Here is a 19,848-nt window from a genome sequence, read left to right as displayed (position 1 = left end):
ATATACATCACAATCATTATTGATCATCAAACATGTGAGATCATTATCATTAGATGTGTGATTTGCTTGGGAATGCATCATTGACTGGGTGCGAAGTTTTAAATAAAATCTCAGATGTTGTAAAACAATTTCATCTGAGATTTTACATCCAGTGGCCAAATGTAATTGTGATATTTTTGTACCAAAAGCGAATGACCTTGTAGTATAGAATCTCAATAGAAAGACTGTAAACCTTCGAGATGCCAACAAACCCTAGTTAAAATCTTAAAACAGAAGACAATAGTGCGACAAGTTTAAATTAAAATGATAACTGGCTGGCTATTTTTGACCAAGTAAAGAAATCCACGATAGAAAGTTCCGTCAAGGGAAAACAAGAAAAAGGGAATGGAAGATCATGGGGAGAAGCCTTGAAATACTCAAACTGGTTCAGTAAAAAGTGGGTCTAACTATAGGCGATTTATGACGGCCTCCACCTCCGCAGGGGTATAAAGTTGGTATGTCGGGGCCACCTTTGCAATATCGACGTTGTTCGGTGTCACCTGACCAAAACCCACAATTCATAATGACGACGACAATGATGATGACATTCAGAGAGAGAGAGACAATGACCACAGTTCAGCAAACGTCGTATCTCCCTTTACTCTCACACTTTTACTGCATATTTCTTATTATGAAAGAGAAGGTAAGATAACCATTCAGCGAGATAACAAACCTTTTCTTCCATTACTTGCTTTAGGATGGAAAGTGCAATGGTTTCAGCTTCTTGGAGGGTAATTTCCTGCAACAGTAATGCATCAAATCATAGTCATGATTCTAAATATTTTGACACGGACCTAAATAAATGGATGCACTACGGATTAGGAAACAAAACCTTGTTATATTGCTCTTGTAAAGAGCTGTCAGCTCCTTCAGAGCCAGACCCTATGGCTTTTGCATTGCATTGCCAGAATGTGCCAGAAGGATCTGTATAGTACCTGCAAACGCCAAAACAATGTCAGACTGACTAGCAGAACTAATCATTATAATCCATGTCTCCCAATTCACTATTGCACATAGAATTGCAGATGAAATGCACTGACACATCCCAGGTGGCTCTGTGTATATGCGTGTCACACAGTTTTCCCATTAACCTGTCTGAGCAGTAGCAATGCGTATGTACAAGTTGCAAGGGAAATTATTTGAAATGGATGGTGAAAGCTATAGAAGTAGTATACAAACATGTAATGTAATAGATAAAAGAAAGAACTTTATGAATGATGTATACAAGGATTAAGGATAGTTAAATTACACATCACAAAAATACAAAGATATACATGGCAACAATATTAAGAGGGAGTATCAGAATTAAATTTTGGGGTTTACAGAAGGGTTGACTAAGTATGCTCTCCACTCATGAAATGCAGATGGAAATGGAAGGGAGATGATAAGATATAGCCCCAAACTTTAATTTTTTGATCAGTAATTCTACCTCCATTTGTTTCATCAATTCAAGCAAGAACATATTTGATGCACGGTATATGAAGCTAGTATTATGAACAATGCTTTCTTTGTATACAACTGTACAATGACCAAATAATGGAATAGAAGCTAGTATTATGACCAAGGCTTTCTTTGCATGTACTTGTATGATGACCAAATAATGGAATAGAAGAAAGAAAAGTACCCGAGTCATAAAAAAAAAGACATCATATACATTTCAATGGTGTGCCTAACATAAATGTACCCCTTCTCCGCACTTGGTTCAATGAAATTGTCTCACATTGACTTGTTTCTTACACACAGATGAGGCAAAAGATGATAGAATATCTAAGGTCCAACCACTTTGCAACTGTGTCAATAATATGAATGGTCATGATGACGAACATAGTCATACATCAGGTGGAATGAGGTTTGCAAGGCTACAGATCATCACAGGTCCAACTATCTTTGTGAGACAGGTCACGGTGATCTAAGTACAATTATAGCGAACATGGGTGGGGAGTGAAGAATCTGAAATAATTGCACAAGGTTTAGGGGTTGATGGGGTCATAAGTGAGGTAAGGGTGCAGTTCAGTACAGACATCAGATTTAGGGTTAGGGCGCTCAGTATGTGATTGCAAAGGGCTTGTTTCCGATGCATGCTGGATTGGCTAGCAATCCAGGCATCAGAGTAAAGACTTGATCGGCTCAAGAATGTGTAGTAGTAGAGCCAATTATTGTAATCATTTGATCTTAGGAGGACCCTAACGAGGGTAAGTCGAGTCATCTCTTATCTCCTCTATTCTCAAGATTCCCAAGACCTGTTCCTGTTAAGTTTACAGATGGTTCTTCCTGTTCCTGTTAAGTTTACAGATGGTTCTTCCTGTTAAGTTTGCATATGGAACCATATCTATTTTCCCTTCTCTTTTACCTTCGCCCCTGTCACCGTGTTGATTAACTCTCTTTTACCATCTACCATTGAGTCATGTTGGTTAACTTTCTTCCCATCCTATTCTGTTTTCTCAAGATATGAAAGAGAGGGAGAATGCATTGTGGTAGTACTGAATCTTCGGGACTGCACTACCTCTACCTATAAAAGGAGCTCTTATGAGGTGCCACTCAATCAGTGGAAGCAACAATAGGAACCAACTCCAATGGAACGTGCAATGATCACCTTTAGTAGCTTAGCTTCTCCTTTTCCAAGTCTCTTTAATTTGAAAATTACAAACCGTCAGTTCGAAACATTATTTGTTAAGTTATGTAAGACTACTTATATCCGGCAGTTGACCTTCATTATGTTATCCTTTCACATTTCCAGGTCTACACCTGCTACTTCTTTGGTTTGTCGGTATCTCGTTCGTCCATTGATAATTATTACAAAATAAGCCCATCCTAGTTGATTAAAAAGAGCTGCTAAAGTATAAAGGATCCTTAATCTTCGAACATTCACAATATTATCAACCCAATTGAGTACTGAATTGTAACCAAGCATCTTGCCCCACCTTCCTCAACAAGATGGGGCTCCTAAGAGGAAGAATAGACAATTGAAAGTCACCCAGTCACTTTCTTGATTTCTATGAAGGTGCTTACATATTGGCCGGATGTCATTGAATTGCAATATTGCATATATTAGAAGTATTCTTACCATACTTTAAAAAATAAATTGCATTTGCCTATTTGCACAGTAAACTATATATATTCGATGATTTTTCAGTTTTGTGTCATGTAACAAGGAAGGCAATTCTCTCATAATGTATGTACTTATACCTAATATTCCACGTCCACTCATAACCTACCAGACTAAGGTACCATTAACCTTAAGGTACCATTAACCAACCATTTATTGCAACTATATAATGGGATAGATCCACGGTGGCAGTGTTGGCCAAGAAAGTCAAGAACCTAGTGGCCTTTTGGGCCATGAACCACAAGCTCTTCAAGGACTTCTCCTTTACTGATTTCCATAGCAATTAGCAGAATTTGCTGCATCTGGCCTATCCTTGGATCTTGCAGGCATCGCTTTGGAGACCACCAGAACAGGTATCCATTAAGCTTAACTTCGATGGTTGCTCCCTTGGCAACCCTAGAGCATCCGGAATTGATGATGTCTTTCAATCAAGTAATTGATGCACCTTGTTATCCTATTCCTGCCCCATCGATATGGCGGACTCCACTCTTGCCAAGGCCCTAGCCCTCTTGGAGGGCCTTCGCAAGTTTGACCACACATGGAGTCCCGCTCTGGTGGTGGAAGGGGATTCCAACAACGTTATGGGCATCTAATCTCTCATCTTGGCCGTGGCATCTAGACAACATATTCGCCAAGATTTCCCACTTATCTCGTGGTTTCAGAATCTCATGGTCCCATGCTTTTAGAGAAGCCAACTCTACGCAGATCGATTGGCTAGGGAGGGGGCCCATTCTAATTCCCTGATGGGGCCTTAGGCTTTTGCGGCCACCCTTTTCTTTCCCCGCTTCTTTGATCTGTAATTCTCTCATTGTAAAGAATTTTTGGACTCTACGGGTCATGTATAGAGTGCCCTTTCCTGGTCACCTCTTTTTTTGTATACTCTATTATTCAGTTATACAGTTATAGTGAATTTTATAAAAAACTATATAATGGGATAGCCGAGCTCAGTAAAAGGGTGTGTAACTCACATGAGGTTACATAAAGTGGCTGGACTACTGCCCATTAAAAAAAACACACTATATAATGGGACAGGTCTAAAAAGATTGCAACTCAGAGCTCATTCTATAACTTTTTTAATATCTCCATATCAACCTCAAAGACAGTTGTTTTGCCAACAATGAAACCAAAAAGGGGGGAACAAAAAGGTGTTTTAGATTGATATTGAAGTTTAACTGTGGCGGAACAATGAAGACTGCAATTTCAGTAGCTTCTAGCTCATTTACTACATAGTAGTCTTGAACTCCTGATTCAAATAAATGTACCTCATGATATCTTCTTTGACACCTAAAACTTTCTGATTTTATTTTCTTGAGTAAGCGGTGACGATATACATTAAATAGTAAATTATGTTTTACAAAAGCCCATGAGGTGTGGATGACGACGGCATCCCACATGTCGGGTGCTCAGAAGCATACAATAAAACAAAATCCCTGCTTACAAAAAAGAATGTCCATGCGTGCGTGCGTGCGTGTGTGTGTTCTACTGGAAAACAGAGAATAAAACCAAAAAAAAATTACCATGTCAAAATCACACATGGATGGATGTCAATGGTAGAACGGCGCCTATTTTGCTAAGGATTGAGGAATGAGTTTCTCTCCTGCCAGGTATGATGGAAGCCGATTCTAAGTGGCCTCCATAAATGAGCAATATGTTTGAAAATATGGTTATCAACAAGAAAGTTGTGATGCGTTCGTTGCGGATGATATGATATTCCTGGAGTCCGCCCCTACGAGAGAATGATTCCCCCAACTAGGATTGAATCTCTTGAGAGCGTTGAGTAAAGTGCTTGCCCACATTGGATTGTGAGAGTTAATTATTTTGTTTTGTAAGATTTCATTCTAGTTGGTTCATGATCTGATTTGTGAGAAGCCTTTTAGTAGCTTGCAGCAGAATATACCCAGAAGATCGCTAACAAGCTAGCTTTATCTGTTGTTGCTATCGTGCAACTCTTGGATTCTCGGAAAATGCATAAATTACGTTCCCGCCATATGAACCACAGTATAGCTTAGATGGAAGCTCTTGATAGAAAGCAGCTTGCCGAGGTGAACGACGGAGAACACTAGGTAGAGAAGAGTTGTTAGATTGACATTGGGGTGATCCATTGCCAATCAAAGTCACTAAGATGCTTGTTCCAAACTTTTTTTGGCAAGTTTGCAATGGAGAAAAAGGAAAGTGTGTGATTCTATTTCCTCCCCACAGTCCAAACACAGAGCGTCTGTTGGCAATGCTGAAACCTCTCCTTTTGAGTTGGTCAAGAGTCGAAGTTTCTGTTGGAAATGGTCAGCCAATTCAAAACTTGGATTTTTAGGAGTTTGGGTGCTCCAAGCTTTGATGTGTGCAGTGGGAATGGAAGAATGGTTGGGATCAATTATTCTGCAGAAAGATGAGACTGAGAAAGTTCCAGTATGGTTTTTGGTCCAAATGGGCTTGTTGAGACCAGATACTTTGATGAAGCTCAAGGCAAGAAGGCACAGGAGGTTGAGCAGGTCATCATCTAGTTTGTGGTCTTGGAAGCTCTTCCGAAAATGGGTGTCTGTTTTGATCGAAATATTGGGCAACAGTGGCATCTAGCTTGCTGGCTATAGAAAACAAATTAGGCCACATTTATTTTAAAAAGCATGTCGCCTATCCAAGTGCGCTTCCAGAAGAAAACCTTTTCTCCTGAGTTGACTTAAAAACAACCTCCTAAGTTGACTTTAAAATGAATGGAAAGCATGAAAAGATGATAAGTCTGCCAGGGAGATTGCAATTCATTCCAATACATTGTGTCTCTTTATAGGCCTTTACAACAGTTATCAAACCACCCACAAACAGGCTACAGGCTACGTGACACAACTTCTGTAGATAACTTCCCACAACCTATAACTTCCTATTAGCTACCTCATAAGTCATAACTACCAACAACTCTGTAGGAGTGATGGGATTTGTTGTAATGCAAAATGTAAGAGTTGTGGTCCATGTCTTTCTCTAATGGATTTGAGGGAAGTTATGAGTTGTGGTAGTTATGAGTTATCTTAATGGGTAGTTATCTAGTAGGAAGTTATAGGTTCTGTGGAGTTATCTACAGAAGTTGTGTCACGTAGCTTATAGCCTGTTTGTAGGTAGTTTGATAGTTGTTGTAAAGGCCTATAAATAGGTATAATGTATTGGAATGAATTGCACTTGTGTAGCACCTGTAATGCACCTGCGGTGAGTCTTTTGAGTTTAGAATTCTCTCTCCAAGTTTTATGTTACTGCGTATTTCAAAGTAACCCAAGAGTAGCTACGCATATTTTAAGGATACCAACAATGTCATCAAAGCTTTATCTGAGCGTTTTTAAAAAATCCATCATGGTATCAGAGCCTAGGTTGCCAAAAAGACAAGTATTGGAGAGCACTGTTGCCCAAAAAAGATAAGCATTGGTGAGCACAGGTTGCCAAAAAACGATAAGCATTGGAGAGCACAGGTTGCCAAAAAAAGATAAGCATTGGAGAACACATGTTGCCAAAAAAATGATAAGCATTGCAGAGCACATAAGTTGCCAAAAAAAGATTGAATTTTGCCAAAAGCAAAAGATTGAAAAACCAATTTACAAAATTATAAAATGAGGACCCAATCATTGTCCGATTTTTATCTGTGAGATGGAATTGGGACGAAGAGAATTTTCAAGTTTCCCTGTAGATACAAGAAAAGAAGTCAAACATGGTGCAACTTATTTTGCCATATCGCAATTGGCAAAATTGAAAGAAGTCATTGAAACTAAGATGATGAAGAAGAGAATATGAAGATTGCAAGGGAAGAAGAAATTTATCAAATGAAGAAGCATATTGAAAGTCTTAAAGCCCTAGTCCCTGCTCAAAAAAAAGAAAATGAGGACCTTCATAAATTCATTCAGGAAATAAAAAAAAAAAAAAGAATTCTGCATCAAGGGGGAATGTTGAAAATGTGATGCAAAATGTAAGCGTTGTGGTCCGCATCTTTCTCATCTCTCTCTCTTAATAGATTTGTGGGAAGTTATGAGTTGTGGGTAGTTATTAATTATCTTAGTGGGTAGTTATTAATTATCTTAGTGGGTAGTTATCTAGAAGGAAGTTATAGGTTGTGGGTAGTTAATTAAAGAAGTTGTGTCGCATAGCCTATAGCTTGTTTGTAGGTAGTTTGATCATTATTGTAAAGGCCTATAAATAGGCACAATGTATTGGAATGAATTGCACATGTGTAGCACCTGTAATGCACTAACCCAATAGTAGCTACGCATATTTTAAAGAACAGTGATTTTAGAGCTCTTCAAAAATCCAATATCGTATAGAGCTTTTCTAAAAAATCCAACATGGTATCAAAGCCCAAGCTGCCAAAAGGTTGGGTATTGGAAAGCACCGTTGCCCAAAAAAAGATAAGCATTGGAGAGCAAGAGTTGCCAAAAAAAAGATAAGCATTGGAGAACACAGATTGCCAAAAAAAAGATAAGCATTGGAGGGCACAGGTTGCCAAAAAACGATAAGCATTGGAAAGCACAGGTTGCCAAAAAAAGATAAGCATTGGAGAGCACACAGGTTGCCAAAACGAGATAAGCATTGGAGAGCACAAGTTGCCAAAGAGATAGGCATTGGCGTGGAGATTTGTTACTTGGAAAAGAGATTTAGGACCAGTAGGTCAAAGACAAAACTCAAAGGAAAGGTGATACCATGTTGGATTTTGAAAAGCTCTTATATGCGCAGCTACTCTTGGGTGAAATACACAGTAACAGAAAACTTGGAGACGTAATTCTAAGCTCAAAAGACTCACCACAGGTGCATTCACATGTGTATTATAGGTGCTACACAGGTACAATTCATTCCAATACATAGTGCTTATTTATAGGCCTTTACAACAGTTATCAAACTACCCATAAACGGGCTATAGGCTACGTGACACAACTTCTGTAGATAACTCCCCACAACTTATAACTTCTTATTAGATAACTGCCCACTAAGATAACTCGTAAGTACCCACAACTCATAACTTCCCACAAATCCATTAGAGAGAGATGAGAAAAACACGGACCACAACTCCTACCTTTTGCATCACATTTTCAACATTCCCCCTTGATACAAAATTTCTTTTTTTAAAAAAAAAAAAAATTTCCTGAATGAATTTACAAAGGTCTTCATTTCCTTCTTTAGAGTAGAGACCAAGACTTCAAGATTTTCAATATGCTTCTTTATTCGATAAATTTCTTCTTCCCTTGCAATCTTCCTATTATCTTATTCATCATCTTTAATTTCAATAACTCCTTTCATTTTTACCAATTGTGAGATGGCAAAATAAGTGGCACTGTATTAGGCTTCTTTTATCGTATCCATAGGAAAACCTGAAAAATTCCCTTCCTCCGACTTCTATCTCACAAACAAAAATTGGACAATGATCGAGTCATGCTTAGTCTGCTACCCTTTTGGGCAGGCGAACTTTATTCCAAGTATAAACAAGAATATTGGATAAGGTGGTCTTGAGACGAGTGATCCTCCCTCCGAGGGAGAGGAATCTACCTTTCCAAGAGGCTAGATTTCAGGAATTTTTCCACAATGGGATCCCACAAAGCCTTTCTCGAGTTCCCAATGCATAAAGGAAGGCCAAGTACGGTTGTGGCAATGGACCCAGACCAGACCCAGGACCCACTGGTTATACCTGACACAAGTCCGAGTATGGGTCCAAACCTTGGACCCACGGATAGGGTCCAGGTTCCATATATTGGACCCGAAGATTTTCGAATACAAGTCCGGGTACTAGTGGAACCCCCCCCCCCCCGTTTCCATACCCGACCCAGGACCCAAAGTTTCCCACTTGTTTAGAAACCTACCCTTCATTTTTATAGGATACCCTCTCACATTACCTTTCTAAATCCTTGGATGTGAGACTAAAAGATTTTCTCGGCCCACAAAGCAACCACTCTCTCTCTAACCCCTCCCGCCTACAACCCAATAATCTTCACCAACAATAAAGGATGGATCTGAAACTGTCCATGAAATGAAAGTGAGACTGTTTTCAATGATACGTCTGGGGAATCCTTTTAAGCAAGGGAAGGGGGAGCCTTGACCAAAAATTGAATCCATGTGTATGGTTGTGATCAGGTATTAGAGGTATAAAGTGGACCATTTCCAAGAAGGGGCATACAGCATGCACCCAGGTGCAAAAGTGGACCTTTTCGAAGAAGGCAAGAAGTACAAAGTATAAGGAGAGAGAGGTTGTTGTCTATTAAGATTAGTCCCACATCGATGGGAGTAGGAAGAAATAAGTAGGTTGAGATCTATAAATGCAGGGGCATTGGGATGTTTGAGGCAATGACGCACGGCGTATTTCCAAATTCTGTTATTGGATAGTGTTGAGTACGGGTCTCGGGTTGCCCGTCAAGTATGGGTACGGGTACATTTAATTTAGACCCATCGGGTTCAGGTTCGGATCTGGGTCCAGGTACATATAGTCTAGCTCAAGTCCAAGTACAACTAGAACCGACCCATTGCCACCTCTAAGGCCAAGGTACATGGTTGGGAGACGGTATGTGCCACAACCTAGCCTGTTAGCCAGAAGACCCAGCTGATCCTCGTAGACATGCAGCCCCATGAATTTGAATTTAGAGATGTTGATTTTCATGCCAGAAGTCAACTCAAAGCATCTTAGAAACAACCAAACAATGCCCACTTGTGGGATGGTGACGTCACAGAAAAAAAAACGACGTGTTGTCAATGTATTAGAGATGACCAATATCATGTCCGAATCTAGAGGTTTAGAAACTAGAAATGGTGACGCTATGGACAACCTGCAAATCAATCTACCGAAGATTTCTGCCACAATGGCAAATAAGAAGGGGGAAAGGGGATCTCCCTGACGAAGACCACCAAAGGGAGAGAAGAGTTCTTCTGGAGAGCCACTGTAGAGCATAGAGAAAGAGGTGGAAAAAATACGATCCTGGATCCATTTCTTCCAAGTCTGACCAAATCCATTTTGGTGAGAGGATAGACCAATCAACATGGTCGTACGCCTCTTCCTGGTCCAATTTCAAATGAGGTCACGTTTTTTAATTTGGTGTTGTAGTGGAACACTTCATGAGCCACCAGGGTGGCCTCGAGTTATTGTCTGTTGTTAACAAATCCACTCTAATTCTGGGAAATGAGTTGGCCAAGAACAGTCCTAAATCTGGAGGCAAATAATTTAGATAAAACTTTATAGGCGGAATCGAGAAGACTAATGGCTCTGAAAATCTTTAGGTCATCAGCAGTCTCGACTTTTGGGATGAGGACAATTAATGTGGATCATTTCATTGTTGATGATGCGTCTATCACTCTGTGGTAGAATTCGTTAACAAAGGCTAAAATATCAAGGGACAACATTTCCAAGAAATGGGAGAAGAAAGCAATGTGGAAGCCATCAAGGCTAGGAGCCTTGTCTTCGCCAAGCTTGAGATGGCATTAAAAACTTAATTTGCTTAGAAAAGCCTTTCAAGCCATTGGGCAGAACTGGAGTTAAACGTGACCGAGGGCCTACATGGGCAGAGAAGAGGTATCGAAAGGAGACATTAGCACACTCGAGTGCATTGGGCTCGACATAAGTGTTCTGACGGTGTTTTCATTGCAAACCGCCAGCCATTTAATTTTGGGTCTTTATTAGTCGAGGCACAAGTAACATTTCATAGGCTAAGCAACCAACAAATGCACAAGTTGCAACTAGAGCAGATAAAAACTAAAGTATACAACAAATAGGAACCATCACAAAAAAAATGATGAAAAAGAAAATAGTACAAAAGATTGTTCATTATGGGATATATTTAGATTTTAGGAGGCATTAATGATCCCAAGCATTAGAAATATTTCAACAACAAATACCTCTAAAACTCATGTAAAATTAAACAGTTGATCCTAATAATGGAGTTCAAACAGTTTCCTTCGAATCAAACCATGAGCACAATTCCTTGTAACGGTAAGTCCAACGATGAAAGTCATATTCTTGAGCATGTCAGAGATAAATTAAAATGCATTCTTAAAATAGCATTCAAGTAACATAAGGCAGTCAAAACAAAATAAAACCGCAGGCCCGATATAAAGCCCAAAAAATGCATCAAAAATCCATGGCATTGCAACTTATGCTAAACAAGATGTCCATTTGGATTGAAAGCAAAAAATCACTTCCATATGAATATATTCAGTCATTCCATTATTCCATATAGCAATTAGCATCTTGCAATCCCTCATTAAAAAAATCTGATTTTCTCTATTCTTTATTGAAGCAGACTTCATTAAATTTCACAAACTAAGCTAATGAAAACATTTTACATGAGCCAAGTAATAACTTTAAAAACCAAATACAAGAAAAACAATTCAAAAGTAAAAGACAGCAATTACTACTTACAAGCTGGGCCCATTCTCATCATGGCCGGCAATTAAAAGGGATACGCCAAAAGGTCGGGACTGAAAAAATAGAAGTTAAAATTCCATCAGAGTGCAGGAATAGATGTGCGCACTAGTATCAAGTATACAAAGTACAAAAGTAAGACCATGATAGACATGTATAACTAATATTTATAGCAATAGATCCTAGAAATCGGTCGAAAACTTTCAAATCATACGAAAGCAATGGCACACGAAGATTGCAAGCTTCATAGCTCCTTTATATCCTTGACTTGATTATTTAAGCATACACAGTATAATCAAAAACAACATGTTCCAATCCGCAACCACAGCACATAAGAAAAATCAGAAACAAACCAAGTCGAACATTCACAGCATACAAGAGTTCACAGGAGCAACAACCTTTAACTCAAGGAGGTAGGGAATATCAGATTCAGGAAAACTCCACGAAGATTCAGGCATTTATCCTTTGGTTAAGTGGTTAAGTGCTTAAGATGTTTATTTTTTGAACAAAGGTGGTTAAGCGCTTAAGATGTTTCTCAATCAAGTCAAAGAAAAAACAAATATGAGATAATATAGTGGTAACCGGCACATATAGACTCCCCTTAAGGTAGGAGTGCTCTCCATTTTTAAGATAGTTGTTAGGAGAATTGCAGATAGCCCCCACCCCCCCCCCCCCCCCCCCCCCCCCAATGTGGACTTTCTAGACAGCATCCCCCCAACCAATCTTTTTATCGCAACTTTTACCCCAAAACAAGCTTTTCTAGCAAATACCCCTTGTCAAAAAATCATAATTTTTAGGACCAAAATGCCCTTTCTTCTAACACCCACAACTTAACTTTTCCCATAACACACACCAAAAGGCGGTCCGGCAATGTAAACAAGCAGTTCGGCAATATCCCAAAGCGGTCTGGCACTGCCAAAGAGCGGTCCAGCAATACACCCATGCGGTCCAGCACTGCCAAAGGGCGGTCCGACAATAGGTCCATGCAATCTGGCAACAGGCGCGTGCGGTCCGGCAATAGGCCCAAAGTGTCGTCTGGCAATGTCCCCATTCGATCCAGCAATTATTGTGTGACAATGTGCACTCAGTCCGGTATGTGCACTCGATCTGGCATTCTTTCTAGTCGTTGAGCATCCTATGGGGATGTGATGGGCCATTTTTGTCAAAAAAACGATGACTTTTTGACTGGGGGGGGGGGGACGAGATTTGCTAGAAAAGTTTGTTTTGGGGTAAAAATTGCGATAAAAAGATTGGTTGGGGGGGACGTTGTCTAGAAAGTCCAAGTTGGGGGGATATTTGCAATTTTCCCTAGTTATTCTAGAATCATGTCGCTGGTCTTTAGCAAAACAGATCTACAGCCCAAAGACAACTTAGATGAATTATGGGAGTAAACCATCATCCACAAGACTGCAACATTTTATGCTTTTTTGCAACTATGAAATTAAGTTTATCATGTAAATATCAGTCAAATGACTCCAGATCCAAAGCACCCTTTTTCCATTCAAAAAAGATCCAATTAGCAAATCCAAATTATGCAAAGGAAGCCATTCACTCAGTGAATTACCCAACTAGATGCAGATAGGAATCATAATGAAATGACATTCCAATTTCTCAAAAAAAAAAAAAAGATGCTCCAATTGGCACAGAACCCCACAAAAGTGCAAGTGTGCAACCATATAGAATGAGGGGAAGTACTAGCCGTTATCGCCAACCAAATGTGATGCCAGTTACATAGGGGAACAAGGGAAAGGATTCCAACAACTTCACATGTGCGAGGCTATGAGAAATGATAGTTTTCTTTATGCCCTTAACTAGAAAGGTAATACTTGCCAAAAACTAAAACTAGACGGATAACAATCTGCTTGATATGCATAAAAAAACAGCATCAAATAGCCACCAACCTTAAAGGACAGCATGACTTGAACTTGAATCTAAATGGTAGCCAGTTTTGAAAAGTGTAAACATAAAATAAGAAGCCAGGCATGCATTCATCGATCAGTTATGAGCATAATTCTAGGCGCATCACGCCATATGAAACAATTCTCAGGAAATTCCATGGCCCCATTATTCTAGTTTCTACTTAAATTAAAAGTGATAAATCTCCAGAAATAATTCTATACATAGATATGTACTGTATATAAGAGAGAATACCATGGCATTGGATTGCATACTATTATAGGTTTCTACGTTTAGCCCACATTACTTGGGAATGGCATGTTCCTTGCATATATGTACATAGATAGGAGCCATGAGCTAGATTGATCTCACTAATGAGTCTAATTAATCTAATCTGGTTGTACCTCATTGGGAGTTCAATTACACAATATGTGCCAGTTCTCTGATTATAAATATGGTTGATACCTATTATAATTGTTATGATGCAAACATGCTTCCCACAATATAACAACAAGGCTTCATGATAGTAAAAATTAAAGCTGCGCTAATTAAATTCCTTATCAAATTCGAAGATACATGAAATTGAAAAATTCAAAATATTGAGGCAATTTGAAAATATATTCACTTGGAAATATTTTTAATGTCAAATAGCACATCCAATCACCTTGTTTCTACTCCCTGGAGACATTAAATTGCACAGGGAAGAGTAGTTAAATAGAAAGACTAGATCGTAAAACATTTTTCTTTTTTCTTTTTCGTTTTTTTTTTTTTCTTTTTACATTCAAAGAGCTTAATAAAGTTTAACCTCAAGATGGCTATGACAGCAATAGGAGGAGGAATTGGCATTGAGAAACTCCATACCAATCTCTGAACTCTTGTCCTACTGTATGTTTTTATTCTCAGCAATACTTGACCATCATGTATGTGTGATGTAAGACATGCTCATATACCACTGAAGGAATTATTTAAAGAAAGCACTAACAAGAACAACAACGGGATTAAATCACCAGTAAATAAAAATAAGAAGCCAATACTTGGTATATAACTCAAAATATGCATAGTAACCTAAAAATAGGAACATTTATCTTCTAATGGTATATTTTAGAATCTCAAATTGGGAGAAACGACATGTTTTTTCTAATTGCAAATATTAGAACATGTGATTACATACATATGTATGTGTATAAAAAGAACAGTTGAAGAAAATTCTAGGCAACATGTCAATGACAAAAGCAAAGTTGGTCAGTACTCAATAAATATCAAAGATTACCATAGATTCTTCATCCCCTTCACCAAATCGCAGTGCAAGATCACATAGAGCTTGGGTAGTTGATTCAACGGTCATTGGTTCACCATATGAGAACCGGTGATTCTGTAATAGAGGCATTCCATATTCGTTAAATAGTCCATAAAGTGAGATTAATATGAGTAACAGCAACTACATAGAGTACCTGAGTTTCAACGCGTGCATGCTCAACAAGAGTGCGGGCATCAGCAATCAGACCACTCATTGCACATCCTATGTGCTCATCAATCTCCATAATTTTTTCAACACTGCTTGGTTCCTGTGAAAAGGGGAAAAGACAACTTGAAAATACATATTACTGCTATCTACAAGGAGTACAAGGAAAAGCACACAATTTAACTTAAGGGCAAGCTTTCTATGCTCCCCCACAACATAAAACTTATATACATCCCCTTATCCAACCGTCCACCCTGAATGGAGGGCTAAGATTGCCTCAATCACAATGTCACGTCTCTATACTATTTTATTTTTAACTTTTTTTATAAACTATTTTGACACCAAATTTTGTACGTCCAATCCTCTATTAAACTCGCACTAGTGAAAATATATAAAAAAAATACTTTCAATAAAATAAAATGACCAAAATACCCCTGAAAGTTTCAAGGGATATTTTGGTCATTATATTTTATCAAAAAAATATTTTTAATATTTTTTATAGGGCGTCCCAATGAGAAGATGGCACGTACCAAATTTCATATTCATACAATTTGTATAAAAAAAAACTAAAAATAAAATACTTTGAGACGTCGGATCTAAGATCAAACGTTGAGTGGCTCTCTTGATCAAAATTGAACGGCTGGATGGTAGGGAAAGCATAGATCTTCTATGTTGTAGGGGAAGTATAGAAACCTTTCCCTTAACTTAAAATAAACAAGAACCTACTAAACTCTAGGAAAACCACATCCACATAGGCAACACTTTGGTATGGCCAGTTTGCTAGATGAGAGGAATGGTATTCCAGTAGCACAAAAAGAGGGATTAGCAAGTAAAGAAGTTGTTATTGTGGGAATGATCCAAACATTAGAAAATTATTTAAAATAGTAAAGTCAACTGATATAAAATTTAAATTCTCACTGATGTATGAGAAATATAACGCATAATACTGACTTTTTTTTTATAATGAACAAGAAGGGATTTGAGATTTTTGTACAGGGCCCCTGTGCCTCAAGGTGTCTTTACCCTAAATGAAATATATAACCACCTCCTTGACTTCACAATGAAAGAATTGTATGGCCTTTCTCTAGTATGCGGATGACCTTTAATAATGAAAATTATTAACCCATATAGCAGAAAAGCAATCCACTTCAACACATAGAACAATAATTGTGGTACACTGAAGAATTGGAAGGATGGTTGCGCCAATGACTTCCCTGTTGCAGTTGTCAAATGCAACACAACTTGAACTCAATTCTCAGAGAAGAGAATAAAACTAGATGCATGCACTAGATTGAGGCAAATGATTGCAAGATTGAATAACCATTCTCATGATTAAGTTGAACTGGTTGTTGATTCAAGTACACACTTCTATTCAATTAAAAGCACTTTCATAACATGGATTTTTTTAGGAATCCAATGTTCTCTCCAAGTAAAGAGGGTTATCATCATCATCATCATTTTAGCCTTTTCCCAATTAATTGGGGTCGGCTACATGAATCTTAGTTTGTCATTCTCCTCTATTAAAGGTTATATAGTCAGTAAGGCCATAAGTCCCCATATCTTTTTGAACTACTTCCAACCACGTCCTTTTTGGCCTACCCCTTGCCCTTTTTAGTCCTTCCACTTGAACTAACTTACACCTCCTAACAAGTGATGTACTTGGTTGGTGTCACACATGACCAGCCTACCTAAGTCTACTCTCTCTCATTTGATCGCCTATTGGTGCCATACCTAAATTCTCTCGAATAGATTCATTTCAAATTTTATCCCTACTTGTCTTGTCACTCATCCATCTCAACATCCTCATCTCTGCTACACTCATTCTATGGGTATATTATTTTTTATCCGCCCAATAGAACAAATCTGGTCTCACCGCGATCCTATAGAATTTGCCCTTCAGCCTCATTGGTACGCGGCGATCACTCCAAGTAAAAAGGGTAAAGACACAAAATCATATCGATATCAAGGAGTCAAGCAATAAAACCCATTACAAGTCCACAAGTAGCAAAATAAGCAAATGAAATATTCAATGCAGTATCCCTATACATGACTTTGTGAAGAGTTGTTCAATTTAATATTCACTTCAATTCAAATTAAACTATTTTACCAGAATTATAGTAGCAGATAACTCATCCACGGTCCACTCTTAAAAGAAAAAAAAAATCACAAAAAAATATTGTATCTAACATAAACAGATGGAGAACTAAAGCCGGTTTTATGTGACAGCATGGAAGTACCCAATCAAATTGGAAGGGGGGGGGGGTGGGGGGAGGGAAGGGAGGGCGAAGAAACTCACCAATAATGGAGAGGTGATGCGCTTCTCTACTGCTAATACAACACCCTCCTTTGTCTTCAACCCAATAGCCGTCGAACCTAACTGCATATTGAAATATACATACATAAACAATTAAATAAATATAAATAAAGAAAACAACAAACCAAAGTAGCAACTGACAAGCGTGATCAAATCTACCTTGATGGCTTCAATGGCATATTCAACTTGAAATAATCTACCTTCTGGGGAGAAGGTGTTGACACCTCTATCGTACTCAGTCCTGAAAATTATGCCCAAAACAAAATAAAAAACAAAAAATAAAATTAAAAAATAAGTTCTAAGTAAATTAACTACTGTTCCTATGATTCAATTGTATCCATCATAAGTGAGTAAAGATAGTGACCTTCACCAAAACCCCTACAAAAACAGAAGTCGCTTTATAAAGTTCAGGAAAAATATAAAATAACCAGAGATAGGGTTAGAGAAAATAAGGAGATGGAGGATAATATAGAGAGAGATGACTTGCCTGGTAAGAAACATATTGCCTTCTCTTAGACCCGAAAAACCACGGATTTCGGCTCACAGATCTCTGCAAAAGATCAAGCACGCAATAACATTTCATTCCAGTTCAAAAAACATGACATCGAGTAAAGCAAACAGGGAAACAAGCAATCGGAAGTAAATGAAGATCTGAAAATAAAAGAATAGGTGAAGATACAGAGAAACCAGAATGCGTGCCTACCGATAAGAGATGTAATGAATAGAAAGAATGGATTGTAATGAAAATAACTTAGAAAGAGAGGGAGAGAGATTTACTTGTGATTCAAGCAAAGAGGAGAGTGTTTTTTTCTCGCCTGTTAGACAGAGAAAAAGGGCTTTTCTTTTTCTCGCTTGTTGGTAAGAGAAAAGGCCCTTTCTACGTTTTGAGACTTGAAGAAGGGAGAGAGAGTTTGAAGACTTGAAGAACGGGACCGGGGTTTTACTTTCACGCGTAGGTTAAAAGGAAAAAGTTTATATATGGATGCAACGTTGTAATGTAGAACTACATATGCCCTAAACAATCCATCGGAAAGGATAGTTTTAATGTTGAAAAATTGTTTGATTATCGAGATGTCGAGATGTATGATTATGAAAAATTAAATGATTGTCTCTCCATTTTACAACATATTATCTACACCATTTATTTTCAAGATTTTTTTATGTTTATAGATCTATTTGATTTTAACTAGTTTTTATATTTAAAATTTTATAATTAAATATAAAAATAGGTTTTGAGATAATCCTAATAACATTTTACATCAAAATTATATACCATGATAAAATTTGAAGGTGCACCTTACCTCTACACCTACGGATGCATCTGATGCCAGCTGCACCCAAAAAAAAAAAAGGAATAATAAAGTTTCATCTCGAAAGCTTGTTTGGAAAATAATTCAGGTATAAAAAATTGTTTCTATAAACCCAAGGGTTTATGAAAACAAAATAAAGTCTTATCTCAAATTTTTGTCTGAAAAGCATATTCGGCAACAGAAATTGCTTTAAAATCAATTTTCAACACCGATAATAAATTTTGAAACTCAAAGAATATTACAGATCTTACGGATCTTTGAACACTCCTTTTTAGGGCAAAATAAACAGTCTAGATAATTTGTTACAATATATAGTATTTTTAGAATTTGAAATCCTAATTGTTTTTTACAACCACAATATTCAATCTAAGATAATCAATTTAAAGGTTTTTGAATACTTGAATTGCAATTTTCGATGAATTATGAGGTGAGGTTTTAGTTATTATGATAGGGCTGCAGCCCTATCAAACCATTTTCCATAAAAAAATAGGTTGTGGTTTGTATAAGGCCGATGCCCTAAACAATCAAAGTAAGGCGCACATTCAAATAGTGTCGGACGATGTCGTTTCAGTACTATAAAATTTTATAATGGCCTGAATCACCTCTAATTATAAAATTTAAAGCTTCAAAAATAGTGTAGATCTATCATAATTATGAACACTTGAAAATTGATTGTCCAAAATTGCATTACAATATGCATTATTTTCAATACTTGAAATCTATTTTTTCTTATGTTAATATATCTTAAAGTTGAAATGATCGATGTGAGGATTTTTGGGTATTGAAAGACCCCCTTCTAGCGAATTTATGAGGCACACCTTAATTTGATTGTTTAGGGCCTCACCTTTATAAGAATATCTAACATGGCTCTAAAATCTACTTGATTATAAAAAATTTAGCTCAAAAAAGGGTATAGAACTTGTGGATCTATGAACATAGATAGTCTAGATAATATATTACAATAGACACTATTTTTAGAGATCTAAATTCTAATGTTTTCGCATCCACAACGACAATATGATTGTTTTAAAGGCTTTCCAACACTTTTTTTTTTTTTTTGACAATGTTACTTATGCTTTATTAATCAATCAAAGGTTACAACCAGCCAGAAAGGAAAAACATCTGAAATAACTACCTGATGCAAAGAACCCCCTCGTTTTGTCAAGCCGTTAACAATGTCATTAGCTTCCCTATACACATATTGAAAACATATTTGTAGATCATTGCACATATCCATAGTATCTAGTTGTTTCCTCCTCAACCTCCAAGACGGCCTGGACATCTTTTTACGCCAATTAATCACATTCAATGAATCTCCCTCCACAAAACATGGCATCCTGATGTTTTTCTACTGTAGAA

General features: G+C 37.6%; 1 protein-coding gene across 2 annotated transcripts; it reads right to left on the bottom strand.

Moving 5' to 3' along the window:
* Nucleotides 1-173: 173 nt before the first annotated feature.
* LOC18423967 (proteasome subunit alpha type-5) lies at nucleotides 174-18,064 on the bottom strand. 2 transcript variants are annotated; one of them, XM_020676542.2, is made up of 10 exons: nucleotides 17,883-18,064; nucleotides 17,667-17,729; nucleotides 17,339-17,420; nucleotides 17,162-17,242; nucleotides 14,855-14,968; nucleotides 14,674-14,775; nucleotides 11,505-11,563; nucleotides 872-974; nucleotides 713-778; nucleotides 174-539 (listed from the first exon to the last, which is right to left on the bottom strand). In XM_020676542.2, exons 2-10 carry the CDS (start codon nucleotides 17,678-17,680, stop codon nucleotides 447-449), a joined length of 714 nt encoding a protein of 237 aa, XP_020532201.1. In that variant the 5' UTR covers nucleotides 17,681-17,729; nucleotides 17,883-18,064; the 3' UTR covers nucleotides 174-446. The 2 variants fall into 2 exon arrangements, with proteins under 2 accessions (XP_020532201.1, XP_006828624.1); XM_006828561.4 differs by having other exon boundaries at nucleotides 17,957-18,064.
* Nucleotides 18,065-19,848: the final 1,784 nt, after the last annotated feature.

Source organism: Amborella trichopoda, chromosome 13, assembly GCF_054954075.1.
Source record: "Amborella trichopoda isolate Santa Cruz 75 chromosome 13, AtrichopodaSantaCruz75HAP2 v2.0, whole genome shotgun sequence".
NCBI classification, from domain to species: Eukaryota; Viridiplantae; Streptophyta; class Magnoliopsida; order Amborellales; family Amborellaceae; genus Amborella; species Amborella trichopoda.
Note: the sequence above shows the minus strand (reverse complement) of the source record. Positions and strands in the feature narration are given on the sequence as shown.

Excerpts from the sequence above, each read along its gene's own strand:
- LOC18423967 (XM_020676542.2), bottom strand. Across the intron at positions 11,564-14,673 it reads AAGGGGATGAAGAATCTATG|TCCCGACCTTTTGGCGTATC; the intron begins GTAATCTTTGAT and ends CTATTTTTTCAG. Across the intron at positions 975-11,504 it reads GATGAGAATGGGCCCAGCTT|GTACTATACAGATCCTTCTG; the intron begins GTAAGTAGTAAT and ends TGGCGTTTGCAG.